This window comes from Balaenoptera physalus (assembly GCF_965194825.1).
Source record: "Balaenoptera physalus genome assembly, chromosome: 6".
In the NCBI taxonomy this organism is placed as follows: domain Eukaryota; kingdom Metazoa; phylum Chordata; class Mammalia; order Artiodactyla; family Balaenopteridae; genus Balaenoptera; species Balaenoptera physalus.
In genome coordinates, this window is record NC_138885.1 from 108,781,045 (window position 1) to 108,796,745 (window position 15,701).

General features: G+C 38.9%; 2 protein-coding genes across 3 annotated transcripts in view; one reads left to right on the forward strand and one right to left on the reverse strand.

Moving 5' to 3' along the window:
* The window catches only part of LOC309663087 (cyclin-Y-like protein 1), a 228,838-nt gene that overhangs the window by 194,439 nt on the left and 18,698 nt on the right, over positions 1-15,701 (forward strand). Inside the window, exons 2-4 of one of the 2 annotated variants that reach the window (XM_082466475.1) lie at positions 6-260; positions 9,408-9,482; positions 11,368-11,402. In XM_082466475.1, coding sequence (XP_082322601.1) covers positions 35-260; positions 9,408-9,482; positions 11,368-11,402 — 336 coding nt within the window. In that variant the 5' untranslated portion in view covers positions 6-34. Of the gene's footprint in view, positions 1-5; positions 261-9,407; positions 9,483-11,367; positions 11,403-15,701 lie in introns of those variants that run through there. The other variant, XM_082466476.1, reaches the window with a different exon arrangement.
* On the reverse strand, positions 14,112-15,003 carry LOC309663049 (10 kDa heat shock protein, mitochondrial). Its single transcript, XM_082466358.1, has one exon. It carries the CDS (start codon positions 14,647-14,649, stop codon positions 14,341-14,343), a length of 309 nt encoding a protein of 102 aa, XP_082322484.1. The 5' UTR covers positions 14,650-15,003; the 3' UTR covers positions 14,112-14,340.

Genomic DNA, 15,701 nt, shown 5'->3' on the forward strand with positions numbered 1-15,701 from the left:
CGGAGGCGGCGGCGGCGAGGAGTGAAGGCGCCCCATGGGGAACTCGCTGTGTTGTTGCCTGTCCCCCAATGCCAGCCCCAAGTCGGGCCGGCGCAGGGGGTCAGCGGAGCCGGACTGCGAGTCTGAGGTCTACAAGGCGGCGGCCGGGAATGCGGTGGCAGTAGCTCCGGCGGCGGCTACCGTGGAACCCGCCGAGTTGGATTTCGCAGGTGGCGAAGGCCACCACCTGCAGCACATCAGCGACCGGGAGATGCCCGAAGGTAAGAAGCGGCGGGCGCGCCTCGCCCCTCGCGGGGTCGGCGCCGTCTGCACTCGGGCTTACCTCTGGCCTCCGCCGCCCCCAGGGTCCCCCGGGAGGGAGACGCCGCCTAGGGCTCCTTCTTGCCCGGAGTTGGCTCTCCCAGGGCTGGGCACCGGGGACGAAGGCTGGCTCTGCTTGGCGTCCCCACCCCTTATTCTTTACCAGTCGCGTCCGGCCAGTCTCCTTCCCTCTTCCCTACCCGAATGCCCAATTCTTTCCCCCGTTCCCATTTCCCAGCCCGGCCTGAGACCCTCCAATCCGCGGCCCTTCCTGTTCGTGGTTCTATTTAACATCTCGTGGGACTTAGCAGAGACTTTCTGGTGTAGTCTCTCTTTTCTTAATGCAAACTTAAATACTCTAACTTCGGCGTATCCATCCCGTCTCCCTATCCAGATGGTACCTAAGCGAAGGAACTAGGTAAGGGCCTGATGACAGATTTCTATTCCTTAAGGTAGTTGATACTCGAGACAATTAAGACAAACATTAGAGGATTTGTCATTTAAATTCAAAATAGAGATGGACAGAGTCAGTGTGGTGTTCTTAACTAAAATTCTTTGGATTTTAATGTTTTCAGTCGCCCTGATAGAAGCTACTTTATCCCTTCTAACTATAATTTGAACACGATAGGAAAGAAAATGGTGGGAGAGGGGCTTAAAATAACTGTGAACGGTGTGAAACGTTACTGCCACGGCTGCAGAGAATAGTTGTTGGGTTTTTTTTCTTTACCAAAGGAGACCCCATGGAGTTCTGATTACTTTTAAATTCCCACTTTGACACAAGTATGTCTTCAGTTGCACAGCCTTAACCGACTTCTTTTGCACGTTGCCTGTTCTAAGGGAGGGGTGAGGTGGTTCCTGAGACTGCTGGACAGAAGTTTCAAAGGAGAAAAAACAAATTCAGATTGTAATTTGTAATATAAAGGTTTGGGAGTTAACATACCACATCCATCCTGCAGAAAAATGTCTCCATGGCTCCCTCCTCCTCCGCCCCCCCCCCCCCAGTAGAATACTATTTAACTTTAGGAATGTTCAGGTAAAAGTTCTGTAGACTAAGTGGCTGGGGGTGGGTGTTGTCGGGGAGGAGAGGAGAGAGAGAAGAGAGGAAATGTTTGATTTTTGCCTCTAGAATTTTGGAAAGGGATGGCTCTAGGTTAAAAAAAAAAAAAATTCTGGGTAGCATAGTGGCACTTTAATAAAGACTGTTCTTTGAAGTATAAAACATTGTATCATAAAGATGTTAAAGCCCCACTGGCCCATTTGTTTCATTTAAATGCCAGAGATTATTTCATTATTTCATAGACGAAATGTCTTACAGCTCTTCTATTTAAATTTTAGTTGGGTTTATTTAATTTCTTTAAAAGTTAGAATAATGAAGCCTGTGGATTCACCCTTATGATGGACGTGGCTTTGTAAGTGGAAAGTACTCCCTTTTCAGAATCGTTAGATATTGTGAAAGAATGAACAAATTATGTGAATTAATTGTAGCTTTAAACACAAAGCATGTAAGTACTTGTGAAAACTGCTCTGCTTGTTGCTATAAGGTAAGCCTCTAAATGATTTTTAAAAACAGTTAGTAGTTGGCTAGTGTAGGATGAGAGACGAAAATTGGACCTTTATAGAATTCTTTTAAGATTTACAATGCATTTTCTTGTGTATTTCACTCGGCCCTTCCATCTACAAATAAGGCCCGTATATATTCTCCCTCTGTTGCCGATGAAGAAGCCAAGACTTAGAGATCTGAAATGACTGTGTAACACAGCTACTGAACAAAAGAGACAGACTTGGGAGGTGGTAGATATGCCAAATTCAGTTCTTGGGATGCTTAAGAAACTGTTTAGAGTGCACCTTATATTTTATTATAATTTATCCATAAGTTAGGCCTATCTCAGCATACTCCAGTTTTGATTATTGCCATTCCAGTTTATTGTACACAACTCAGAAGCAACATTTACCTCTCCATTCTCTGTCTGTACATACATTGCAATGGATATGAATAAAAGTAGAAGTCATGAAATAGCCTAAATTTATCAGTCAGGTAAACACGTTGATATAATTTAAAGAGTTTGTTCTGGTGAAATCCAATTGAAGCCGAGAATGCCCTGGACAGAGGGACATTAGGGGAAGCTGGTAAGCGGGCAGGTAAGGTACTAAGCATTTAGCATACGACTATGTATGATAAGGAAGGAGTGCTAAATCAGGAACTGGAAAAATAGAGTTCATGAGTACAGAATTTACCTTTTTATGTTTAACATGATTGTTAAAATTTCATTTCAATTTGTCTTTTTTGGGGGGGCATTCGATAAAGTGATAAGAGAAACCTCAATTTCAGCATTTGCCTATTAATTAAGTTTCCATAGAAACAAGGTCAGAACACCAAATATAAAGTACAGGCACATTGGAAGTTTGCTCTTCATGTCTTTATTTCAGACAATTTTGTATCAGTTTCCCTGGAAACTGAGAAATACCTACTCAGATATAAAACATTTTGGCTTTTCTACAGTGAAGAATTATTTGGTTACTTAGAGAAAATCGTACATAAATGATGCTCTGTCTTGTTCTTCAGAAACATTGGAGAAGAACATGATTTCTTCAAGCCATCTCAAAAAAGTAACTCCTAAGAACGTAGTATAGATTTCAGATAGACTCAAAAGAATTTTTTACTACTTTGTCTTTAACAGTATATCTAATATAACTGATGGTAGTGTCATAATAGAAAAGAAGATGCTACGGTCCTATTATCTGATTTTATTTTTATTCATCAACTTTTCATACAGCCTTTATGTTCTGACCTTAGGAGCTTTGCTAATTTTCTGGTGAAAGGTGCTCTCTCAAGTGACCCCTACCTCCCATCCCCCTGAAGAGTGGGTAGGGAAGGAATTGGCAATATGATGTGGAAAAACCTCTGAGCAACAGATCTTTCCTTTTTTTGGTGACAGTATTAATGAACATTTGATGTGAAAGATTGAGAAAACACAGAAAAGTCCTTCACTCACACTCAGAATATCCAGAATTTTTATTAATATTTTGGTGTTGATTCTTCCTGAACCTTTTGTATGCATATAAACATAACATTGTGTTTATTTTACAAAGATGGGATTGTTCTTTATGTGCCACTTTGTAACTTTTTGTTATAAAGAAAAGTAACGACATGAAGCTCCTGTAACCGTGCTGACACCTAGAGAGTGCTCCAGGGTGATGTATTTCCATGCAGCTGCGCATAGCTCTACAGCCTGCCTTTTACCAACTGTTTACTGGGCCATCGAATAACCTTGGAGCATAATTCATTTACCCAGCCTTTATGGTTGAGCATCTTTTATAATCCCATTATAATGCTTTAGTCAGGGGACACAGATAAAAACTGATGCATTGTATTGATACTTCCCTATAGCATTCTGATTGTACACTTTGTCTTACGACTTAATTAAATTCATAGGGTGAGTCATTTTGTAGTAAAGGTATTTTAACATTAAATGTTCTTTTTCCAAATTAAAGTTACCATTGATTTTTCACTGAACATTAGATTTCCTCTTTTAGGTTTTCGTGGTTCTTGGTAACCTGTCTTGTGTCTTTGATTCTGAGTAACTAAACTACTACTCTAAGAGATCTGAAATTAACTCTGGTCCTAGGTGACAGACACATCAAAAGACAGCATTAGAAGAAATCTTAGATGATGTGGGAAAATTGGGAAAACCTTAACTGGTTTTGGGTACACTGAAACATGATTATTAGGCACCATTCCAGAGGCAGGACAAACAGTGGTTAGACAAGACAAAACCCGTATCCTAACTCAGGTCCTTACTTTCTAGAGGTGCCTGGGGGCTGACGACACAAGAATAACATCAGGTAGTGAGAACACTAAGAAAGAAAATGAAGGTAATGGGCTGGGGAGGAGGACAGTTTTACAAGGGGTGGTTAAAGACAGCTTCTCTCCTTAAGCGACCCATGAGCAGTCCTAAGAGAGCCGTGTGAGGCTGTGGGAGAAGAGGCTTCTGTGCAGTTCCTAAGAAGGGAATATGCTTGATGCGTGCCAAGGACAGAAAGATGGGTGGCTGCAGCTGAGTGAATGAATGCCAGGAGGAATATGGGGGATTAAGACCTTGTATGCCTAGTGGGCCTTGACCAAAAAATATGAATTTTAGTCTAATTGTAATGGGAAACCATTGAAGGATTATATGCAGGGGAATGATGTTAATTCTTAGAAAAAGGGAAGGGGGGTAGAGAGGGCGGAGGGAGATCAGACCAGCTACTGTGTGAGAATAGACTGTAAGGGTGGAAGGAAGCAGAGAGGGAGACCAGTTAGGAGGCTGGTGCGGTAGCTCAGGTGAGAGCCAACAGTGGCTTGAACAAAAAAGCGATATTAATAAGGGTCTAAAATAGGCTGTAGTATATAGATTGCTCTTGCATTTCATTTGATTCTCACCATGTTCTGAGTTAGGTAGTGTAGGAATTCTTCTCTTAGGTATAAATTGAGTTGTCCAAGGTTTTAAAAATGAGTATTGATAGAGAGTAGGACTGTAAATTCCAAATGCATGGCATATAGGAACAGAATTTATTGTTGACATTATGTGAGCTTCTTTGGAATACTACCTTTTTTCTCAGCCTTTTTTGTTGTTGTTGTTTTAGTGTATTAAAGTAATAAAACTTAAGAGTTAAAACAGTAACACTGCGTAATGTGAAATGAAATGAAGGTAACTTGCAACCCAGAAAGGTTCTTAAAAGTCCAAGAAACTGAGTAAAGTGCTCTTTAGAAATATATAAAGCCAGGTGTACTTACCTATGTGTCACCTCTCAGTCATGATCACTGTAACACTGATTGAGGATTAAAATAAGGCAAAACTGAGAACCAGGGTAGAGGCAGGTACAGAAGCAGTTGGAAACCAGAGCTGGGAAGTTTGGAAGCCAGGATTGTCAGAAGCTAGGAAAGCAGGATCAAGGCTTGGGTGAGCAGTAGCCTGGCAGGTGCAGGAGCCTGCTGTGTACCCGCTGGTGAGGCAGCCCAGCTCAGGGCTGGCTGGCAGGAACTCCCTGACTGCGGTGGAAAGTGTGGACGCAAAGAGATGAAATCATCAGTTTACATGGTAATTGTAAAGATTGTAATGTTTGTATTATGAGCCATAAAACTAATACACTGCACAGTATAGGGATGCTAGGGCAGTTCAGTAAATGCAGTGGTTACCGTTAAGTAAACTGGTGCTCAGCAGTTGGCCCAGAAACTGCTGACATCTCCTGTTTATTTGGAATATATTGAAATCAATATGTCGATATTAATCGCTTTCTGAAATATGCTGCTTCTGTCAGATGCTTTCTTGGTCACTTCCCTCTCCCTCTAATATTTTAACAAGGACAAATCATTTATCGACAGTTTGATAGCATAGTTTTAACACTTTTAGCCTTCAGTAATGCATTTCATTTGTTCTAAGTTGCCTATGTTTTCACACTTTTAACAACTGCAATTGAGATGGATCTTAACAACTGGTAGAATCTTAGATTGGAGGAAAAACAGTACTCAGTGTCGGTGGTGTTTTACAGGTTTCCTCTGAGGAATGTTTACATGAAGACCGAGTTTAATTTTTTTTTAATCATACTTTTTCTACATCGACCTATCATGCTGTCAAATAAGTTGCAATTTAAATTGATAATACAAAAATGATGGGTCTTAAAATACAGTTTTAATCATAACCCCTAATCATGAGCTCAAGAATATTTCTCCTGGGTAAAACATTCTTAGAGGTTTCTAAAGAAATAACTTTCGGAAGAATCCATGTAATTTCCTGAATGCACAGTAATTCCCTGAAGTCTCTAAATTACTGTGTGTGCATGTGGTGGGGAGAGGGATGAGAGGGATGGTGGGTGGTAAAGCTTTGCTTAATAGTTGGCAGTCTTACCTTTGTGATAGTGAAGAGTGTGGTAGGTTTTATCATAGTCTCCTTAGGCTCTTGGGAAGATAGTTCATGGGAAGTGCAGAAATATTGTGTGTATGTATGAGTTTACTGTCTAATGGCTCACATGTCCATTCTATAAGATAGTGATGTGGTATTTTTCATTAGCAAAAAGTGCAAGTTATATAGAAAATTGTTAGTTATATAGGCTATAAACAAAAGATTAATATTTTCTGAAAACCTCATGCAAACTGACAGCAGTAGGGCCCTGGTGTTTACAGTACATTCAAATGATAGGCCAACTCACCAAAGTGGAAATAACACTGATAACTGTGGGAAAATGGTCAAACTGTGTAATCAGAAGAAATACAAATTAGATCTACAGTGAGGTTCCTCATTCATATCAGTAGGAATTTTTTTTTTTTTTTTCAAGTATCCAAAGCAAGGGTAGGAAATCAAAATGTCATGATTGGTAGCATTATACCCTAATGTGCCCCCCACCTTCTTTAGGAAGCAATTTAGCATTGTACATGGAGCCGTGAAAGTGATCTAACCTTTTGGCTTAGTCATTCCACTTCCGAAGATCTTTGCTAAGGAGATAAAACCATTATTTTAAAAAACTATGTACATAAAGATTTTCCTCATAATATTTTAAGAATAGAACTTTGTAAGCACCAATCCCCAGCAATAGGGGATTGGCTAAGTCCAGTATAGGAATAACACTTGATGGGCCAGTGTGTATTCATTAAACAATAAATATGCAACAGTGGGGTGGAGAGCGCTTGTTAGTAACAAGAAGACATAAATTGTACACTAATTAGAGCTTTTTTTAACGTATAAGAAAAGCAACTAAAAGTAACAGTTGTGAATCATTGTGTGTTAATGATTGTGAATGGTTGTGTGTAACTTTTAAACAGAGCATCGTTTTGTCTCATGCAGATTTTTGTTCATGATATTTGATAAAGGAATGAGCAAGTGACTTTTACCTTTCCCCACCTTTAGTGTGATCATCAGTACTGCTGATTAACCAGGTCTCCTTCAGTTGCAAGTTAAAAGAACATCACAGAGTTAAGCACTACTTGACCCAGGAGTTAAATGATCTCCTCAGTTCTGCTCTCCTCTGTTGATGTCTCCTGAAAAGCCTTTCCCCTCATGATAGCAAGGGGAGTGTCCAGCAGCTCAAGACTAGCTAAGGATCCTAGAGTACAGTTCTGCCTTTCTCTTTTCTTGGCAAGCCCCAGGACAGCTGTGATTGATTGGCCGTTCCTGGATCCTGTGCCTACCTTTGAACCCCCTAGGATAGAGTAGGGAGAGTGCCAGCTTTTTTCTGGTCACTTGGGCTAAGTTTACTTTTTTTTTTTTGCATGTTGTCATTTCTTTTATCCCAGCCTTCTTGACTTTTGTATTTAGATCTGTAGTAGCACATCTTGGTTTGGCGGCTGTGTGTGTGTGTGTGTGTGTGTGTGTGTGTGTGTGTGTGTGTGTGTGTGTGTGTGTGTGTGTGTGTTAAAGCTTGCTTCTCTTTGATTCTGGCACTTAATTTTCCTGGACTTCCATTGAAAATTGTTAAGTTTTACCATGCCATAGACACTGATAAATAAGACAGCTACTTTGCAAACATTTCTGCTTATTTTTTAGATTCAAATGTAGTCTATTTACTTTCTTTTTGGTATAGGTAAGTAGTCATGAATTCTTTCGGAAGCTATAGGTTAGAGGCAGCTGTGAAAGTCTCTGCCTGCCATTTTGTGTACAGCTGAAATAATTTATTTTCCCATTGTCTTAATTTTTCAAATATGTAGGAGAAAAAAACTTTAAAATAATTGTATGGGTCTTTTACATAAAAATGTTGAATAGAATATTTTCTCCAAAAGCAGCTTGATAAACTTCAAATTCAGTGAAGGAATTTTCATGAAGAACAAAGCAGTTGGTTTAGCTCTGTAAATTACTAGTGCTGGCAATGACATTAAAATGGATGGCTCAGATTCCTGTTAAAACGGGAAGTCCAAAATTACTGTTCGTGCCACATTCTTTCTGGGTGGGAAAAGGGGATTCTAGGTAGATACATTTGTGAAATGCTGGGTTAGACAGAATTCACTACTAGACTAATTAGTTTTTAATATATCAATGTGTGTATTCTTTGGATTCTCTAAGAGGCAGGGATATATTTGTATTTCACTTTGACCATCAAAGCCATCTTTCAAAAACAGATCAGTTATTATGTGGTTTGGGAAATAATTGCCTTAACCATTACTCTTTATCTGAATCTTGGTCCAGTTTCTTAAAAGATTGGTTAAATGGTTTGAGATGGACTTTGCTGAGGAAGTGTCATAGGGCTTTTATGTTTGTTTGTTTGTTTGAAACAACAACCTTACTATCCTGTGTGGTAGCTTGTGCTTGTTTTGTATTTCTGCCTAAATAGAAGACGCTATCCCACCTTGGTGCAAGGTGGGCTACAGGCAGACCCACCTTTTCGTGTAGGTATGGCCAAAATTTTTTTCTAGTAGCCCTATGATCTGCTCCAGAAAGTACTCTTATTGAAGCCCCAAATTAATCATGCAGCGTGGAATGAAGAAGTGAGTTTAGCTTTGGAAATAGAGGGCAAAGTTAAAAATCACTCTCATGGAAGTGTTCCTCTAGATTAGAACATTGAACTTTTATGTAGTCCTCTTAAATCTGCCATGATGAATAGCCCCCAGATAAACCACAGCCAATGAAATGAGTTCATTTGTTGAATGGAGTTAGAATTAGCCATTTGATTGTCTGAAGAACATTTGCCAAAAGCAACTCACTTCGTTTTGGCATATTTGATATATTGAGCTGGTATCTGACAGTAGTTGGCCACAGCATAACTTGCTTCTTGAGACTGTTCCTGGAATGTGCTAGTAATATCAGCTTTAAAAGAGGGTGACTGAATTTTTAATTGATAAATAGGAGGGGAGTCACATATATGATTCATCTAAAAATGGCATAGATTATTTAGGTGCAAGTTAAAGAAGTCTAAGACATAGCCATGGTTTTACTCCACATGTATGGAGACTTTCTACAATTTTGCTGTTTCCCAATAGAATTTTTATATTGTGCCTTTACTAAAATTGCCTTTTTGTCATTACTAAAAGCTCTTCTCAAGACTATTAATAAGTGGTTTCAATCAATGTGTAGCTATCTTTAAAATCATGTATTTTTCTACTCAACTAAATCACCACACCTTTTTCTCTTCTTCCTATACAGACTTAGCTTTGGAACCAAACCCTTCTGACCACCCAAGGGCAAGCACCATTTTTCCGAGCAAATCTCAAACAGATGGTAAGGCAATGCTTTTTTTTCCCTGAGAAAAAGAGTGAAAACTGTTTTTGTTTTGTGTATTATAGGAGGTATTTAGAAAAACTCTTACAGTGGTTTAAATGTTTCACTTTTTTATGTATTCACTTGTCTTATTTTAATATGTTGATGATACAGTTTCCTTTAGTTGTCAGTGTTTTAGGGAGGAGAACACTTAGACTATCTGTTTATACATTTTGCCACCTCTTTATCAACATAGTCAACTGGCCACATGATTTAGATGTGGTCTATTTCTCCATGCTACTTTGTCCTTTTCCCCTTGCTCCGAAGAGCACATATGTTAAAGACAAATGATAGGGTTTAGGTCACAGTTAGGTTTTCATTTGGTCAAATCAGAAAAATCAGTTGTTATATGTGGGAATTGAGCCTTGTGATTTTGGCCCTGTTTTACACAGTGTTCAACCAGACGAGCCTATCTCACATCCAGATTTATGCTACTCAGAACTTTTAAGCTATTCAAAACTTTCTCATCCTAATGTAGTGCTGTGCCAGGGTAATAAGAGCAACATGCCATATGGGGTTTTCCAGAAGATTATCCTCAGCATGTGAAACTCATATACATTTCCTGTGTCCTCCTTGTTTTAAGATGAGAATCAGAACCGTAGAATTTTTTGCACTCCTGCTTGCCTGCTTGTCTTCCTGAATGTTATGTTAAATCCTAGTTTATTTGCTAAAAAGCCATACGTGACCAAGTTTTTCAGTTGATTACGAGAGCAGGAATACAAGAAGTGAACATTCCATAATATTTAAAGTGATGCAGCACAATAAAAAACGGAGGTTTGGTTTTTTGTTGTTGTTGTTTTGCTTTTGGTTTTTTTCCGTTAGATCACTGGTTTTTATAAAAGGATATAACTCAGGAACAGCCAGATGGAAGAGATGCATAGGGCCAGGCATGGGGACAGGGCACAGAGCTTTGATGCCCTCTGCAAGGGTACTACATGCTCACCAACCTGGAAGCTCCTGGGGTTTCTAACTTGCATTTTTCTAGTGTGTGTACTTGAGCCACTCCTTTCTGGTTAGGATTGCTCTATTTCTCAGTTTCTTCCAGAGCCATGAGCTGCTCACATGTAGAGGGGCTCTGGAGACAGTAAAAGAAAAGCTGTCCCATGCCTGTCTCTCTCTTCAGCCTTAAGGAATCCGTGCCTGTGATGCCTGTCTGGAGTTAAAGGAGGCAATGTGAGCAAGAGTGTGGCCTAAGACCCTCTTCAGGCTTTTATTCTTCTGGCCTTTGTTGGAGCAAAACCGTTTTGTGTGCTGTAGATATGTTCATTTAGGTCAGCACACTCATTTTAAAATTTACGTTTAACATAGGTTACTTTCCAGTTGTGTATTTTTTCAGTAAGGTATTTGAGTAGGTTACCATTAAGTGGTTCAGGATGCTTCCAGAGATCCTGGTGCGTTCGGAGACGAGTGCCTGGCCAGAAACTGGTTCTTAGAGTCGTCATCTGTAGATTGTGGTAATTAAAGTAAGCTGTGTGTAAATGAAGACTGAGAAAATACTCCTGGCTAGTAGTTCAGCTATGCAGCAGGTACATTTTTTTATTAGCTAAGTTTCTCACCTGGCCTGATTTGCTTTGTCCTTTTCTTTTGTAAATGGGGAGTCTTTCATTTGTGCCTAATACAGAATATCTATTAGGTCAAAAAAGTGAAACTAAGTTTTTAGATTTTATTTATAGGACTCATCTTGCTGGGTGATTTAAATTATATATTTTGTTGGAAATTATTTTAAAAAATAGAATGGAATTCTATCTCATTGTGTTATTGGTAATCCATCAGATAATTAGTGACTACTTTTATTTTTCTATGGCATTTGTATCAGAATTCATCAGTTAATTTTTTTTATTCTTAGTGCGGGAAAAGAGGAGGAGCAACCATTTCAACCATGTAAGTAAACAGTTGAAAAGTTAAGAAATTAATAGTTTGAATTAAAAATATGTCTGCCATGATTCCTAAAAATATGATGGATCCAATACTGTTAGCATGGACCTCTTTTTTGTAGATTTTCTAAATCTCTATTTTCCTAATTATCAAATGGATTCAGGAAAGTCTTTGACTTAGTAGTGCCCATTTTTTAAGGGTTCTGACATTTACGTTAAATTTCACTAATACGGTTGTAGTATAAAGATCTGCCTTAAATTCTTTTGCCTTATTTTTTTGATCTTATTTTTTAACCAAAGTAATAAAAGTATAACAGGTAAGTTAATTTTTAGCACTGTCCATTGACTTCTTGTCATAGCAGGTGAAAGCTGAGCTTCTTCGCTCCACCATGACGTTATTTCCCTCCCTGTGTTCCCTCAACATGTATCAGTTTTTATTAAATCAGAATCAATGTTTACATTACTACGACTCTGCAAATATTGTGCATTGCTGAGCCATAGAGTTCTCTGACTGTGCCTCCTCCTTGTACACCCTTCATTCTTTTTCTTAAATATTAATGAAATTGGAGCACTTCTGCACTTCTCTAGGATAACCCAATCCCCCTTTTCCTAGCCAACGTGATCTCACACAGCCAAATGCAGTAAGTAGCTCCCTGCCCGGTCTCCCTGCTTTCACATTCTTCATTTTTTCTGTGGAATTAATTTCCTGACTATATTCACTTGCCTGTTTTCTAACAGCTATTTTTTTCCCCAAATGTTTTAACATTTGTCACATGCCTATGAAAACTATTTTCCGTCTACTAAGCCACATCTGTTCCATTTTTTTCTTGGAGACACTTTGCCCCAATCTTTTGTCTTCCTACTCCCATATAGACTAGTGTTCCCCTAGGCCTGCTCTATGCCTCTTTTCCTGGGATATCTGTGTGAAGTCATCTGGGATCTCACATAACTCTGCTCTCTTATGTTGGATCCCCTATGTCCTAGATTCTGTTTCCCTCTTGTCTTGTTATACTTCCTTGTTTTACTGGAGCACATTTTCCTGGGAAAAGGGCACATGGGCAGAAAGTTTAGAGAGATCTAGCCTCTCTGAAACTCCTTCTATTTGATAAAGTATAGAATTCTCAGTTGAAACTAATTTTTGCCGTTCTAAAGACATTTCCCTCTCATCTTCTCATTTACACTGTTGCTCTTAAACCTGTTGACATTGTATGGTACATTGTACATTACCGATTTTAGTCATTTTCCCCCATCCCTTCCTTCTCGGGAACCTTTTAGTACCTTCCCTCTCCCTGGGATTTTGAAATTTCATAATTTGGTTTGGTATAGACCTTTTTGGTGTGTTTCTTTGATATTCTGTTTTTTTCTTCCAGGTTCCTATTATTCAGATGTTGGAAGTCTTAGACTTACCAGATCGCTAACTTTTTTCCCCTCCTGCTTTGCATTTTGTCTTTTTGTCCTGCTTCCTGGAGATTTCCTTGACTGTGCTCTAATCCTTCTATTGAATATATTGTTTTGTCTACCTTATTTTCAATTTATAGAGTTCTCTTATATCCTGTCATTCTTTTTTTCACTGATGCAATTTCAAGTTTTCATTTGCTCCTGAGTTTTTATCACTCCCATCAATTCCTTCTTCCCGTTTTGTTTTGTTTTTTTTTAAAGCGTCCTTATATTTTATTTTATTTATTTATTTTTTGGCTGCATTGGGTCTTGGTTTCTGCACGTGGGCTTTCTCTGGTTGCGGTGAGCTGGGCCTACTCTTTGTTGGGTGCGTGGGCTTCTCATTGCAGTGGCTTCTCTTGTTGCGGAGCACAGGCTCTAGGGCGTGCGGGCTTCAGTAGTTGCGGCTCATGGGCTCTAGAGCGCAGGCTCAGTAGTTGTGGCGCATGGGCTCAGTTGCTCTGTGGTATGTGGGATCTTTCTGGGCCAGGGCTCGAACCCGTGTCCCCTGCATTGGCAGGCGGATTCTTAACCACTGCGCCACCAGGGAAGTCCCATTCCTTCTTCCTGTTTTGATCTCTTACTTGTTGGGGGCTTCCCTCAAACGTGTGATGGTCCTTGGCTGTCTCTTAAGATCTAATTGGAAGCATCACTTGGACAACTCGTTAACTGATGGGCCTCACTGCAAGGATTTGGGGACCACGCCTCTGAACTCTGAGCCTGCCTTGGGTTCTGTAAGACAAACTGGTTTTCTTGTTCCTGTCCTAGTCAGCCTCTGTAGGTACCAAGGTTGTGCTTCCTCTGTTCTGCCATGTCAGTTACCACTCCTTTATCTAGTCTTTTCACCTTTCAAACATTAAAAATCATCTGCTGTTTATCCTGTCTTATGTATAGCTTTTTTAAAAAATGCCTTTAATTCTAATGAGATGATATCTGAAAGAAGGGGGAGAGGAAATAGATTTGTGGTCAGTCTACTCAAACTTAGATTTATTCTTTGAATATAGGTTCTGAGTTTGAAGTTTAATGCAATATAATTAACGATATTAATTCAGACAATATTTTTGATTATACCTATAATTAGAATATTATACTTTTCTACTAAGGCCTTGAGTATGAATTCTATTCAAACCACTCACCCTACCCTATTGTCCATTAATGTGCAACATAGATGGAGTATTACAGACTTTTCAGTGAAAGTCATTGATTCTTAATAAACGTATCCAAAACTTGTGAAAAGGGGGAAGAAAAAAGTGAACTTCAGCTTTATTCTCTCTCTTTTTTTTTTTTTTCATTTATATACTTTTATTTGGGAATGTTTAAATCAATACAGAGAAAACGAAATTTCAGAGACAATGAATATCATTAGTATGGATATCATTACTTTATTATAAAAGAAACACGGAAATTATTTACAGGATGAAAGATTTCAGAACTTCAGTGGCAGCTTCACGTGATGCCATTGGGGGAACGGGCAGCTTCACGTGATGCCATTTCAATAGTGACTTATTTTAGTCGACATATTTTCCAAGAATGTCACCATCTCTAAATAAGAAATAATCCTTGTCATCTAGAACTACTTTGGTGCCTCCATATTCTGGGAGAAGAACTTTATCTCCAACTTTCACACTAACTGGTTGAATCTCTCCACCCTTTCCTTTAGAGCCTGATCCAACAGCTACTACCATTGCTTGCAATACTTTTCCTTGCGATTTTTCTGGAAGCATAATGCCTCCTTTGGTTACAACTTCGGGTGCACTTCTTTCAACTAATACTCGGTCAAAGAGGGGAAGAAACTTTCTAAATGCCTGTCCTGCCATGACTCGGGTTGCCGCACTTCGTACTCTCGCTCTCTCCAGCTTTATTCTTTTAATGGGTTAAAATCAGAGGCAGTAGGCACAATAGGAAGAGTCATTGGGTGGGGGCAGGATTTCAACAGGTACTTGACCTTTAATGATAAGCTTTGAGGGTTGTTACTTACTAGCCTCCTAGGTATGATTATTTTCTAGTCTTCACCATTAAACCTGCAGTCTACTAAGCAACCTTTCCCCTTATAAAGATTGTAAAAGTCCATGTATTTTGTCCTTAGTGCTGAATGAAGATAAATACTCTTCTTCAGTGACCAATTGAAATAATACCTATGAACATTAAACTGTCAGTAGTGTTTTTTGCTACTTGTTTTTTTTTTTTTTTGTATTTGCATTTTATACCCTTATGTGTGTCAGTGCAGTTTATTGAGGTTGTGAGCCAGCAATGGTAAAGCTTTAATCATAAGGGACAGTTATCTTAAATTTTCAAGCAAGATGAGAGGAAAGTAATCTGCTGGCAGCTAACATATCTAGGCTTTGCTCAGAGGCTTCAATTCTGCCATCCTTTAGTGAACACTAGATGCTGGAAAGTTTGAATAGTTTCAGGAGTAGGCCTGTGGAAGTGTTTCTTTTGTAGGATCGAGCCAGTAGACTGTAAGTTGCTGATACAACTTAAATGAGCCCCCATAGGATTATAGAGCACATCTAATTAAAAATTTTAAATGTTTTAGCAGTAATATTTCCAAAGACAAATCAATATACATTCATAATAGAAAAAAAAGTTTTTAATAGAGGAAAACAGGATAAATAGCACCCAAAGCTCTACCAACTAGTCTATATTTTGGTACATTTCCTTACTATTTTTATTCCCCTCATATATATAGATTTTTGGTCAGCATTGACTTTTATTACGTGTAGTGTATGTCATATTATACCCTAATAGTAGTGACCTTAAAAGATAACCTGCTTCGTTTAGAATCAAAGTATTTGAATGAGTGAATTTTCATTTTTCATGCTGTATCTGTTTTTTGAGATTCTAAAATTACACATTAACCAGATAGCTT

Bases quoted from the DNA above. Each gene is read 5' to 3' on its own strand.
- LOC309663049 (XM_082466358.1), bottom strand. From the start codon at position 14,649: ATGGCAGGACAGGCATTTAGAAAGTTTCTTCCCCTCTTTGACCGAGTA.